General features: G+C 39.3%; 2 protein-coding genes across 2 annotated transcripts; one reads left to right on the top strand and one right to left on the bottom strand.

The window, feature by feature from the left end:
• Window positions 1-3,551: 3,551 nt before the first annotated feature.
• Window positions 3,552-4,064, bottom strand: LOC135714306 (cuticle protein 38-like). Its single transcript, XM_065237643.1, has 2 exons — window positions 3,994-4,064; window positions 3,552-3,930 (listed from the first exon to the last, which is right to left on the bottom strand). Exons 1-2 carry the CDS (start codon window positions 4,006-4,008, stop codon window positions 3,673-3,675), a joined length of 273 nt encoding a protein of 90 aa, XP_065093715.1. The 5' UTR covers window positions 4,009-4,064; the 3' UTR covers window positions 3,552-3,672.
• A 1,044-nt stretch (window positions 4,065-5,108) lies between these two features.
• LOC135714292 (cuticle protein 38-like) lies at window positions 5,109-5,742 on the top strand. Its single transcript, XM_065237627.1, has 2 exons — window positions 5,109-5,185; window positions 5,257-5,742. The coding sequence occupies exons 1-2, from the start codon at window positions 5,168-5,170 to the stop codon at window positions 5,539-5,541; spliced, it is 303 nt and encodes a 100-aa protein (XP_065093699.1). The 5' UTR covers window positions 5,109-5,167; the 3' UTR covers window positions 5,542-5,742.
• Window positions 5,743-14,284: the final 8,542 nt, after the last annotated feature.

The following is a 14,284-nucleotide window of genomic DNA, read 5'->3' as shown; positions in this document are numbered from 1 at the left end:
TGACAACTGTCAAACTTTCCGTTTCCGTTCCGGTTCTGCCCACATTGCGCTTGGGCCTTAACTCATGAAATGAGTAAAACCGATTTTACTCATTAATGAGTATTCATGCTTTTTTTGCACATGAGTAAAAAGTACCCATGTTATTGATTTGTTTTTTGCTTCATGGGGCTACCTGTCATCAGGGTTATTTGCAATCACTTGCTATAAAAGAATGTTTTTCGGAATTATGAAATTATGAGATGGTATAGTGATGATAAGTACTTGTAAGTTGCAAGATGAGGACGTGAAGAATGTGTTTGACACATAAAATCTGCCAATATTGCTTTCAGTGCGTCACAGTCAGCAATTTTACGACTCATAAGTGCTCACTCTGAGTGACCGCTCACGAATCATAAGATCGCTTATTGTGACGCTCTGAAAGCAAGATTGGTAGGTTTTATGAGTCAAACACATACTTTAAACCCTGTTCTCGTTATTTACAAGTAGGGCATATCATTATATCATTTAATGATTGCATAATTCCGAAAAATATGTTTTTATAGCAAGTGAGTGGAAGCAACCCTGCCTGTCATCAAACTAATTTATACCTTTCATACTCTTTATTATACACAAATAATCAGTATCTACCTGGGATCGGTCCACGAGGGCTGCTGCTCATCGAACAGGTTCGGACCCTTTCGCATGTAAATTTCACTGTGGCTCGATGACCTTAGAGCAACCGTTTTTGCTTACTGAGCAGAACATGATGAGTCTAATCTCAAGCCCATCCACATCAAGATTCGTCAATCGTTTTATTTGTTAATACGCTTTTTTAATGCACCACCAACGTAGAGTGCGCCACGCGAGTTCCAGAAGAGACGTCAACCAAATCGTTTGTTTACATCAGAATAAGTATTTTCCCCAACGCAAATAACAGCATTTTTCATTCAAAATCTTTCCAATTTCCATCGGTAATTGTCTTATTGTACGATTTTCCACAAATCGGAACTTATTTGCACCTTAACTATTCACACACAAGAAATCCGGAAGATCATAACCACTAAGGCACTTTTCTAATTATCCATTTTTCTCAACAAAAATATTCCTGAACACCAGCAGGAACTTCTCAAAAACGTTACAGAATTAAATTTTTCAACTGTAAATTAAGTTTTGCAGCATCTCAGATGAATCAATTTATCAGGCAAAGTAAAAAAGTGTTCCGCTTCCTATGTCTCAAGGCAAAAATTTATGCTCACAACACTCTTTTTGACGTTCTTCTATTCACCACCAGAGGTTGAATCAATCGTTTAGTTTCTATTAAAAGGCCTATATGACTACATGGTAACAACAGCAAATCGGTGATTAAAAAGGTGCTCGTCTGCCTAGTGGCAAACGTTTTTGCTTACTGAGCAGAAGACCGTGGGCTCAATCCCAAGCTCCTTCGCGTTATATGATTGTTAGGACATCAATTCAGCTTATCGTTTACCAAAACGAACCCTGCTGCAAACCCAACCCTATTACCCAATATCCCAGTGATTCCTCGTAGAAGTGCAGAGGTGTTCTCGGCTCCCATCAAAGCGAGTGTCACGTCAACACATTCCTACCCCTTCCTTTCTTGACCTGTGTTCGGGCGCGGTCGGCGCTGGTATTGCCTAGTTTGAGATCACCAGTTTTTACACATTGAGGCCCTGCGCTTTGGTCAGAGAGCGTATAGGGCGTCGTTGTGCCAATTTGGTCGTGGCACATCACGAGTATGAGAGAGTGATTGCAGTTTGCTCAAAAATGCCTGAGTAAAATGCAAGTATTTTCGATGATTACCCGTAGTTGTTACAGTGAAGATATACACCCATATTCTCGTTTATGTCTGGACGTGTTTGCCATACAGAAACATTTTTATTTGATTTTGTGTGGTGGATGGGTTTCGGGCGTGGACAGGCATATGGGTGATAATATTAAGTTTACGTTAGGATAACGTTGAAATATTGAGAAATGTATCGCTTCAGTTTAAGAAGCACTTCACTTCGCAACCGATGAACCATTCTGACGGCCCACATTGCCGTGCTGGCGCCGTGTGTTGGCAGGGTCCAATATTGAACAGTTTGACGTTTATAAAGTACCATCAGTCAAAACTGTATTTTTGAACTTTATCTCTATACATTCTTAGATGTTTCTCGAGAAAAAAAGGAGAAGAACAGTGAAGTCCGACCGCAACGCGGTCCGCAAGAAAATAGTTTCCCTAGAAGCCCTTCAATTTAGTGAAGAGGAAGAAAGTGCTGAGTGGTTGCGATGATGCGCGTTGGTGTCGGCCAAATGTTGTAAAGGATCGTGATCGGATTTACCGGGAAATACCGATTGGAGCTTATGGCCATTAAGGACAGGTAAGTAGTTGGTCCATCAAGGTAAGATAAATTAATAAACATATAAAAGTATCCGTTCGATTTTGGCAACACGTTCTCAGTATATTTAAACTGCTTGTGCTCTGCAGTTATATTATTAATTTCTGTTTAATAATTTTCTTAGATTTTCAGTAAAATTGTGGAGCTTTAAACGTCACCTGCAGGCCTGTTCTGCGAGTAGTATGGCTCTCTGTCGCTAGTAGGGTGACGGTGGTCGCCTCGTGTGAGGTGACTCTTCATTTGATTGCACGGAGAGTCACCCCACTAGTGCGTGACTTATGTTGACTCATTGGTGGCGGAGATTCGCACGACTCGCGGAATAGGTCAGATGATAAGATTTTCATTTATTAAAGATTTTGAAAAGCTAAGAAGGCAAAATTGTGTTGACAAAATCTAACGGGTAATGCCGATATAAATATATATATATATATATATATATACACACATTAAATGCAAAGGGGAGGGATGGGACCACCAGGGCACCGGATTGAAGCGATTTGGATGGGGAGAGTGGAATTGCCAACTCCCTGTCATTAACATTTCGTGAATTGACGGCGGGCTCTTCTCCCCACTCATTGGGACGTTCCCTCGTATGATGGCTTGTTCTACATCGGGTTGTAGGATTTTATCATTGGAAGGCGATTCTCCTGATCCCGCGGATTGCGCGTAAGTGTATCTGCTTACGGGTCCGCCCCTCCGTTTTTGGCCCTTCTTACAATGGTAAATTGAATACAACCAGGTATCGTACTTGATCAAGTCATACTTGGAGGATGATCCACTGTCTAATGGCTGTGCCTTGCAACAATGAGTGGTATCCTTTACATACATACATACATACATACAACATTTTTTTTCCCTTAATACTGCTCCTGGATCCCAAATTCATCCTACAAGTTTCAATTCCATCCAAACGCATGCATTGGAACGCCATTGGATTTTCTACGCTAAAACCCCGTGCTTGGAATAGGGTCTCAGGGAGCCGTTCTCCACCCTATGTTGAGAGAGTAAAATATGTTCGATGACATCTAATCTGAGAGATACTCTGTGAAATTAAACCTGGAGTGAAACTTAATAACCTGCAACAAAACGTTCGTTATTGAGAAGTTTTGAAAAGTTGCGTCCTGTTTATCGCCTCAAGATTCGGGAAATTAAGCCAACAAAATTAAAAACAACGACTTATGTTAGTTAAACGGTGCCTTTATTATATCTAGTGGTCCCAAAGCGTGTATCCAATCAATTCGTTCAAATCATTCCCTGGTGAAATCCCGGATCAGATTCTCCGTATCCGTGGCAGAATTTACAGAACAATCGAGCTGTAGGCAGCATACGGTAGACCATTGTAGGCAGCTGGATAGGCAGCTGGATACGCAGCAGTGTAGGCGGCGGTCAGCGGGGAGGCAGCTGTGTAGGCGGCAGCTACGGGTGCACTGTAAGCAGCATATGGGGAAGCAGCATAGGCAAACGATGGGCTGCCGGCCACAAGCGGTGCCGAGTAGGCAACCGGAAACTGAGGCTTGGCGCAGATGCATGCGATGGCCAGGGCACAGAAGAAGATCTGTTGATAAAATTCCGACAGGTTAACCGATTTGTTGACTTACTGATGATGTTCAGAACTTACGATTTTTGCGAACATTTTAGCTTTGTTGTGATTGGATTACTGCTTGGATGACGAACTGTGTCTTCCTCCAGCAAGAAGCTCACTATTTATACCCTTCTAGGTGTGCCGTCACCCACCATCGGAATCGAGTCCTTGCTGACAAAGTTTAAAAATTCTGCCGACGATCCAGCCTATCTAGAAGAATCAGAAACAAAATTCAAAACAGTAAGCACCGGTTCGAAGAAGAGTGATTGACTCCAGACGACGGCTCAAGGATTCAGTTACAGTCAAGCTCGTACGTCCTCATCAAGGTCAATTTCGGTCTCCCCCGTAATAGATGTGGTTATATAATAAAAACAAATCGAGACCAAAATTAGCATACCACCAAGGGACACGGTTTCAGTGCACCAGCTGATCGGTAGCGACAACCATCGCGCTTATTAAGTACTCGTATTGTGCCTTTTGCCCAAAGGTCTGCTTACGGAGGAGTATCGACAGGTGAATGAAAAATATGTTACAACCATAGAGATGATCAAATTTATTTTCCAATATTTCGTCAATCCCCAGTTGATTCTGCAATAGGAAACTTGACGGTTCAAAGGCTCATCCTAATCAAATCAAAACAAAATGGAAATCTTTTACCAGACCACCGAGAATCTGTGCAAATTCATCAATACGAATACGAACTTAAACTTGTTGGGGACATTTCCTCGTGCAAACAACAAAAACCTTTCGAGTTGAATGAGTATTGTACCAAAGGTTCATTATGTAAGAAAAAATAATAATTTAATGTGATATAAACCGTCCATACTTAATTTGCACACTCAATAAATTGATCACCCCTAGCTCAATGCCGACATCCATGCTTACACACTTTGATTCGTCTTCTTCCTAATTGTCATGCAGGACACGTTCGTTTAATTTTTTTTTCATTGAATATCTCTTCACTATTTCATTATAATCAGATGGATGGAAGCCAACCCGAAAGCAGTCCAACCGACGACGATGAAGGCGGTAGCCATAACGCAATAATCACACATTTCAAGCTCGTCCCATATCGGAATGCTCGTGTACCTTGTCCGATTAATTGTTCCAACAGTATAAAAACGTATTCAATTTCCCATCAAAACATCAGTAACGCACCATCGTTAGTTAAATTCACTTGAATTCCTCAAAACAACCCCCCATAAGCATCATGTCTGTCAAAATTGTGGTAAGTTCAGTGTTGCTCTTTAGCGAAATTCCATTCTTCTAACAACGAACCATTTGTTCTATATTTCACAGATTTGCCTGGCCATCTGCGCCCTGAGCACCGTTTCCGCCGGAGTCCTGCCATTGGCCGCTCCACTGGCAACTGGGGTCATCGCACCATACGCCACCTCGTACAATGCACATACCGTGAACCATGCCATCGCTGCGCCATACGTTGCCGCTGGTCCGGTTGTGGCTCCAGCTGCCAAACTCCTGGCTGCTCCAGCTCCGTTCGGATACTCTGCCTACTCTGCCTTCAACCCAGCCCTGCCTGCCTTCAGCCCGTACACCGCTCTGCCAGCTAGCTATGTGCTGTAAATCGGCTTAGGAATCAAGTAGTGACAGTTTGGTGTACCATGTACCTATCCTGAAGTGATAACCGGAATCCTATGCTAGGCAAATTCTATCCTGTGCTGTAAATGGCTGTCCCACTTTGGCAGGCATTCTTTTGTAAATAGCTTTTTCCCCTGTTGTTTATTTTTTTATATGATACTGCAATACAATCTGAAACCTGAACAATCAGCATTTAAAAGTATTTGTTTGTGAAAAAATACCATTCCAACCATTACTATTACCAATCAGGCTAATGCCTTGTTGTCCTCTGCTGTCCAAAGAAGTCGTCTCCACTCTACTCGATCCATGACCACACTTCACCAGCCTCGTAGTCTGCGAAGGGTCCGCAGGTCACCTTCTACTTGGTCGATCCACCTTGCCCGCTGCGTGCCTCTTCTTCTTGTTCCTGTTGGGTTGGTTTCTAGAACCATTTTTACATACATACCGTCGTGCGGCGGCATTCTTACGACGTTCCTAGCCCACCGTAGTCGCCCAATTTTTGCAATGTGGACGATGGATGGTTCTCCCAGCAGCTGATGCAATTCGTGGTTCATTCACCTCCTCTCATTCCGTCATCCATCTGCACTCCACCGTAGATGGTACGCAACACCTTCCGTTCGAAAACACCAAGGGCGCGTTGGTCCTCCACGAGCATAGTGCAGGTCTCGTGGCCGTAGAGGACCACCAGCGTCTTGTAGACAGTCAACTTTGTCCAAAGTAGGCACGATTCCCTACCATAATGCGTCTTTGAATTTCTCTGCTGGTATCATTTTCGGCGGTCACCAGTGCGCCCAAATACACGAACTCATCAACCACCTCGATTTCGTCGCCATCAATCTGAACTCGGGGTGGGAGGCTAACATTGTCTTCCCTAGAACCTCTTCCTTTCATGTATTTTGTCTTTGATGCGTTGATGGCAAGACCAATGCGCCTAGCTTCAGTCTTCAGTTTGATTTACGTTTCCGCCATCGTCTCAAGGTTCCGTGCCATGATGTCAATGTCATCGGCGAAGCCAAGAAGCTGGATGGACTTCCTGAAGATCATGCCACTCGTGTCTATCCCAGCTCTTCTGATCACACCTTCTAACGCGATGTTGAATAGCAGACACGAAAGTCCATCACCTTGCCGTAACCCCCCTTGAGATTCAAAGGGACTCGAGAGTGTCCCCGATACTCGAACAACGAACGTCACTCGATCCAAAGTCGCCTTGACCAATCGTGTCAGTTTATCCGGAAATCCGTACTCGTACATAATCTGCCATAGCTGATCTCGATCGATTGTGATCGATTGTCAGGAGCTACCTATTTATATCATATAGTCAAAATGGTCATCATTTCTAGTTATCAAGTTAATTCATTATTTGTATGCATTGGAACTAATTTTGACAAAGTGAAGAATATTTGGGATGCTTTTTCCATGAAAACCAATGGTTGAAATTGTTTTCAGCTAATGGAAAAAATATCTAAACAACGACTGAATTAAATATTTCGGCTACCATGTAGACTTAGCTACTGGCTACCAAACAGTTTACAGGCTTGAGAATTGTCGTTCATTGACGCACGACAAGATACATAAAACGATGGTCATCCTGGAAAATGTTCAACAAATAACAATTTCTTGAGATAGGGAAGGATTAGTAATTGCTATTTAATTCCACTACCTTATTTGCTTATCCTTGACAGATACGCGTATTTCGTTTACAATGTGCAGACTTCTTCAGTGTCTTATACGAATAGTCGAGTATTAGTACAAGACACTGAAGAAGTCTGCACATTGTAGACTAAATACGCGTATCTGTCAAGGATAAGCAAATAAGGTAGTGGAATTAAATGGAAATTACTAATCCTTCTCTCTATCTTTATACAGGTATTCCACTAAGACGCCCGCATTCATCAGGGAACAATTTCTTGTCGCACGATAAGATCAAGAACCCATCTAGTCACGACTCTCTACTCTAGTCCCATGTCACTCAGACTGTTCCCTGTGATAAAGTACGACAACTCACACTCTCGGCTCTGAGCTTAACAAATCTTTATACCCCAAAGCAAAAATCTTTGTTCATGTCCGAATGTATGGGTTCTGCCTATTTTCATTCGCGAACGAACCAAATTTAAAATGTCGTTCAAAAAGGAGAATCACAACAAGAATCCATCCATTCTAATATGGATGCCAGATTTCAGAAAAAGTGGGAAATACTGTCAAATACCCTTCACTATTTGTATTTCTGGAATCAGGGTGACGTCTAGGGACCGCTAATCGATGTCCGACGCCATCTTGAAATCCAAGATGGCAGTTTCCAATTTCAGAAAAGTGAGAAATACTGTCAAATACCCTTCAATATTGGTAATTTCGGGATCGAGATGACGCACTGTGGGTTGAAATCAAAAATAGTGCTCTCAACTTAGTGTTCTAAATGCACTTCCACAGCTATTAAATGAGAGTTGTCGATGCCTTTTCCCTTGTTGCATTAGTATAACTGTGTGGCCAGTACACTCATTCATTATGCCCAGTGAAGTCGAGAAACTTTCCAACCCGCGAAATTCCTAGACCGACCGAGAATCGAACCCAGCCACTACCAGCATGGTCTTGCTTTGTAGCTGAGCTGAGGGAAAATGATCAGGACCTGATTTAAAATCGATTGAGCTTGGTGGAGCTTGGTATTTAAGAATTCGTGGAAGTGTGCAGCATTTCTCGGTTTACAACAAAGAGAGAATCACGTTTACACATACCTAGCCATTCCAAAATTGACCTACATAATTTGTTGGTTGTCTGTGTAATACAGGTGATCTTGTAAGTAAAATCCGCGAGCGGATAATCAGTCTCATGCTCAATTACGTCTGTACTATACTAAATAGTTTCAAAACTTTCTGAAGTGAGTTTAAGCTTTTCTGCAGTAATTCAATTCTTTTCGAACTGATTTCGAGATTTTCTAAAGTGTTTCACTACTTTCCGAAGTAATTTCATTTTTTTTTAATTATTGTATGGTTTCTGAAATGATTCTGATTTTTCTACAGTGATCAAATGTTTTCTGAAGAAACTAAAAACTTTTCTGAAGTCATTCAGCTATTTCGAGGAGATTCATTTCCTCAAGAGGTTGAAAACTTGAATGCATTGATACAGCACTTTCAGAAGTAATTCAGAAACTTTCTTATGTGATTCAGTGCTATCCGAGGTTATTCTTAGATTTTGTGATTTCCCAAGCAATACTTCTTCTAATTATTCTTCTTCTTCTTCTTCTTCTTCTTCTTCTTCTTCTTGTTCTTTGAATTTCAAGCTTAGGGGCTGTTCATTAGCTACGTAGACAGTTTTTGGGATTCTTTCCCCCCTCCCCCTGCGTACACAATTGTTCATACAATATTTTTTTAAATTTGTGTGGGCCGTGTATAATTGACAACCCCCCCTCCCCCTAAACTGTCTACCTACGTAGTTTATGAACAGCCCTTTGTTTCTGATCGCACATTAGGTTATTCCGTGCTTTCAACTTGGTGTTCTTGATGCACTTCCACAGTTAGCTTTGGATGCTTGCATTTTTGCATTAGTATAATCCCAAGTAACAATGCAAGTTTCATCACGGTTTTAAAGCATGCTACAAGTCTTTATCATAGTCTGCAGAACCCTCATAAAACCTTAATTGCTACTTAGAATGTGTGGCAAATTCAATCATACTATATGCCCAGGGAAGTCAACAACAATTTCCATTTCGAAAAATCGAAGCCCTCCAGCATGGTATTGCGTTGTAGCTGTACCTTTACCAACTGAGCTAAAGGAGGCTCCAAGGGCAGCCCTAATTAACACACATGTTCTATAATAGTTAATATAACCTTGGTATGACTTGTTTTGGTTGTACAGAAGTTTACTCAACATAAATCTATGAATTTGTGTTACTTAGTCAGTTCATTGTGAAATTATTCAGTGTTATTCTGGAAGTGATTACGAACTTTCTGGAAAGATTCAGTATTTTTTAAAGTGATCCTGATTTTTTCTGAAGTGATTCACTACTATCCGAAGAGTTTCCTAGCTTTTCTGGAGTTGTTAAGTACTTTCTGAAATGATTTCAAACTTTTACAAAGTGATTCAATACTTGCGAAAATGATAACAAACTTTCTGGATAGATTTAGTACTTTCCGAAGTGATTCCAAACTGTTATTAAGCGATTCAGTACGTTATGAAGTGATTCCGATTTTTTTCAGAAGTGGTTGAGTACTTTCTGAAATAATTCAGTTCTTTCCCAAATGATTCAGAACATTCCTGAAGTGATTCAGTTTTTTTTTTGACGTAGGACTACGTCTTTGATTTCTATATGGGGGTACACTTTGTGAAAACCAAAAATGGAACATGTAACAAATTAAGAAAGATTTTGAACGTTAGTAACTCAGCTGCCCCTGGTCCAATTTCGATACTTTTATCACCAATCGATCAGAAATATGGCTACCCATCGATAACAATGCTTCCGAATGTTGATTTTCAACAAGAAACTATTGAAAAACTGGTAAATGTCCAGCATTGTCCAAAAGCGTCGAATTAACTAACAAATCCACCAATTACCTACATGCATATGCTGCTTCCCCAGCACAGTCGTCAGAGAGTAGTAAGTAGACGAAACAAGTCGAAGTGGCATTCGCCTCCGATCCTCGAGCGCTTGCGAATAGGGAGGATGCAATTGCGTAATATTTTGCACACTCATCGCCATATTCAGAACCAAACGCAAATTCTTCATGATAACCACCATCCGTTGTCTGGCTCGCCGTTTAAGAGATGAACTAGCCTATGGCTAAAAATCTCTTTAATAAAGAAAAAAAAAAAAAAGTCTGGCTCGCCGTGGTGGTGTCTGACGTATCTCCGGTTTGATTTACGAGGTGTGTTGAAGGTGTTCCTGGAAAATGAGGTCCGTGATGCTGTCACCTACACTAAACACGCCAAGCGTAAGTGGCCATGGAAGTCCGCTTCAATAAAACGGCCCTTTTCAGGGCCATCAAGCTTACATCAGTAAAGAGTTGGAATAGAATTTATCTGTGCTTGTTTGTCTATATTCAGAAGCACAAGCCCCCAACGACCACACAAACTTGGAAGCAGGGGTGCAAGTAATTTTGATTGATTCTCGTATATAACTTTCTCTTCGAAAAAGATTATTACAAATTTGGTACGCCTACAATTCAAAAACGGAAAAAGTTGAGATAATAGATATTTGATCAATTAAAAGAACTAAATGCTCTTCACATATTCCGTCCACTAGCGGTCTTACGTCAAGCTTCCGTTCGTGCCCCTAGGCACAGACCCTTCTACTTTTTCATAGAGATTACAAACAAACCTACGTGATGCAATTATTATCGAAGTGATTCCGTTTTTTCGAAGATGATAACAAACTTTCTGGAATGTTTCAGTACTTTCCAAAATTGATCAAATTTTTTTTTTAAATGGTCTAATAATATCCGAAGAGATTCCGAGTTTTCCTGAAGTGATTCAATACTTTTTTATGTGAACCAAACTTTTCTATACATATTCAGTTCGTTATAAAGTGGGTCAGTGTTTGCGAAAGTGATGTAAACTTTCTAGAATTATTCAGTTCTTTCCAAAGTGATTCCAAACTTTTCTGAAGTGATTAAGTACTTTTTGAAGAGATTCGGATTTTTTTAAACTGATTCAGTACTTTCCGAAATTATTGCGTCTTTACTGAAACGATTCAATTCTTCCAAAGAAATTCAAAACATTTCTAAAGTGGTTCAGTGCATTCTTAAGTGATTCAATTATTTTCGAAGTAATTCAGTTGTAGCGCAAGTGATTACAAATATTCCGGATTGATTCAGTAAGCTCCGGAGTGATTTCCAATTTTTCGGATGTTATTCAGTTTTTTTCGCAGTGATTATGAGCTTATCGAAAGCTATTCGGTATTTTTCAAAATGATTCCGAATATTTCTGAAGTGATTCACTTTTTTTAAGTGATTCCAAACTATTCTGATTAAATTAAGTACCTTCAGAAGTGATTCCGAGCATTTCAAAAGCAACACAATATATTCCGAAGTGACTCAGTACTTTCCGAAGGGAGCTCAAACTTTTCAGAAGTTATTAAATGTTTTCTGAAATGTTTCAGTACTTTCCGAAGAGATTCCAAACTTGTATGAAGCGATTCACGAACCAAATCATTTTGAAAATAATTGATAATTGCAAAGGAATGCTTGTGATTATTTATTATTTTTCAAGTGATTTGGCTCTGGTGGAAGTGATTTCAAACATTTGGCAATCATTCAGTACTTTAGAAAGTGATTTAGAATTTATTTAAAGTGATTCCGATATTTTTTGAAGTTATCAGGCACTTTGTGAAGTGATTCCAAACTTTTCTAAAATCATTCAGTTATTTTCGAAGTGATTTAGTACTTTCTGAAGTAATTACAAACATTTGTGGAATGATTCAGCACTTTCCGAAGATAATCCAAATTTTTCTTAAGTGAATCAATACTTTCCAAAGTGAGTCTAAACTCTTCTGAAGTGATTCAGTAAATTAGGAAGTAATTCCAAACTTTTCTGAAGTCATTCAGTACTTTTCGAAATGACTCTTATAGTATCGAAACATTTCTATAGTGATTCACTACTTTCTAAAGTGTTTCCAAACTATTCTGATTCAATTAAGTACCTTCAAAATCAACTCCGAACATTTCTAAAGTGATACAATGCATTCCTACGTGATTCAGTATTTTCCGACGTGAGTTCAAAGTTTTCAGGATTGGTTCAGTACTTTCTGACAAACTTTTCATTTGTTTTTCAGCTCTTTCTGAAATAATTTAGTACTTTCCAAAGTGGTTCGGAATATTCACGAAGCAATTCTGTCCTTTTCGAAGTGATTCCGAATATTCCTGAAGTGATTCTGAACATTTTTGAAGTGACAACCTGCTTTCCGAAAAAATTCGATTATTTTCGTTGTGATTTGGTTTGTGCAGAAATAATTCCAACATTCCACAATAATTAAGTACTTTACAAAGTGCTTCCGAATTTTTCAAAAAAGGTTTCGATATGTTTTGAAGTTATGAAGTACTTTGTGAAGTGATTCCAAACTTTTAAAATTATTCAGTACATTACAAAGTGCTTCTGAATTTTTCAAAAGTGATTCCGATAATGTTTGATGCTATTAAATACTTTGAGAAGTGATTCCAAACTTTTCTAAAATGATTCAGTTATTACTTGCGGAAGTAGTTCAAAACTTTTCTGGAATTATTCAGTACTTTTCGAAGTGAATCCAATTCTGCAGTGAATCAATACTTTCCAAAGTGATTCTAAACTCTTTTGAAGTGATTCAGTAAATTATAAAGTCGTTCTAAACTTGTGCAAAGTGATTCAGTACTTTCGGAAGTGGCTCTGAACATTTCTGAAGGGATTCACTACTTTCTTAAGTGATTCCAAACTATTATGATTCAGTTCAGTACCTTCAGAAGTGGTTCCGAGCATTTCTAAAGTGATACAATACATTCCGAAGTGATTCAATATGTTCCGAAGTTAGTCCAATCTTTTCTGAAGAGATTCAGAACTTTCTTAAATGATTCCGAATTTTTCATAAATTTTTCAGTATTTTCTGAAATGATTCAGTATTTAGTAGCTAAACATTTTTGGAGTGATCAACTGCTTTCTGAAGTGATTCAGTTATTCTCGAAGTGACTCGGTTTTTGCGGAAATTATTACAAACATTCAGTACTTTACAAATTGCTTATTTCGTTTTTTTTTTGAAATTATTCCTATATTTTTTGAAGTTATTAAATACTTTGTGAAGAGATTTCGAACTTTTCTTAAATGATTGAGTACTTTACAAAGTGATTCCGAATTTATTTAAAGTGATTCCGATATTATTTGAAGTTATCAGGCACTTTGTGAAATGATTCCAAACTTTTCTAAAATCATTCAGTTATTTTCGAAGTTATTTAGTACTTTCGGAAGTAATTACAAACATTTGTGGAATGATTCAGCACTTTCCGAAGATAATCCAAATTTTTCTTAAGTGAATCAATACTTTCCAAAGTGAGTCTAAACTCTTCTGAAGGGATTCAGTAAATCATGAAGTAATTCCAAACTTTTCTAAAGTGATTCAGTACTTTTCGAAATGACTCTTATAGTATCGAAACATTTCTATAGTGATTCACTACTTTCTAAAGTGTTTCCAAACTATTCTGATTCAATTCAGTACCTTCAAAAACAACTCCGAATATTTCTAAAATGATACAATGCATTCCTACGTGATTCAGTATTTTCCGACGTGAGTTCAAAGTTTTTAGGATTGGTTCAGTACTTTCTGACAAACTTTTCATTTGTTTTTCAGCACTTTCTGAAATAATTTAGTACTTTCTAAAGTGGTTCTGAAAGTTCACGAAGCGATTCTGTCTTTTCGAAGTGATTCCGAATATTCCTGAAGTGATTCTGAATATTTCTGAAGTGACAACCTGCTTTCCGAAGGAATTCGATTATTTTCGTTGTGATTTGGTTTGTGCGGAAATAATTCCAACATTCCACAATGATTAAGCCGGCGCCGGTGGTGTTGTGGTAAGCGTGACTGCTTTCTAACACCCCAATGGGTCTGGGTTCAATCCCAGCCGAGGTCGGTGGGATTTTTCTGAGGCATAAAAATCTCCCGGCCCATGTGTGGTTGAATGGGTGCGATATCCTACGCAGGTGTGGAAGCTGCCTTCCTGCACATTCGATTGCCATCAATGGATGGCAATCGATGTCCGTCGGTGATTGGCACTAGATT

This window comes from Ochlerotatus camptorhynchus, unplaced genomic scaffold, assembly GCF_037179485.1.
Source record: "Ochlerotatus camptorhynchus isolate MF236.1 unplaced genomic scaffold, CSIRO-AGI_Acam_v1.1 ptg000639l, whole genome shotgun sequence".
Lineage (NCBI taxonomy): Eukaryota > Metazoa > Arthropoda > Insecta > Diptera > Culicidae > Ochlerotatus > Ochlerotatus camptorhynchus.
Note: the sequence above shows the minus strand (reverse complement) of the source record. Positions and strands in the feature narration are given on the sequence as shown.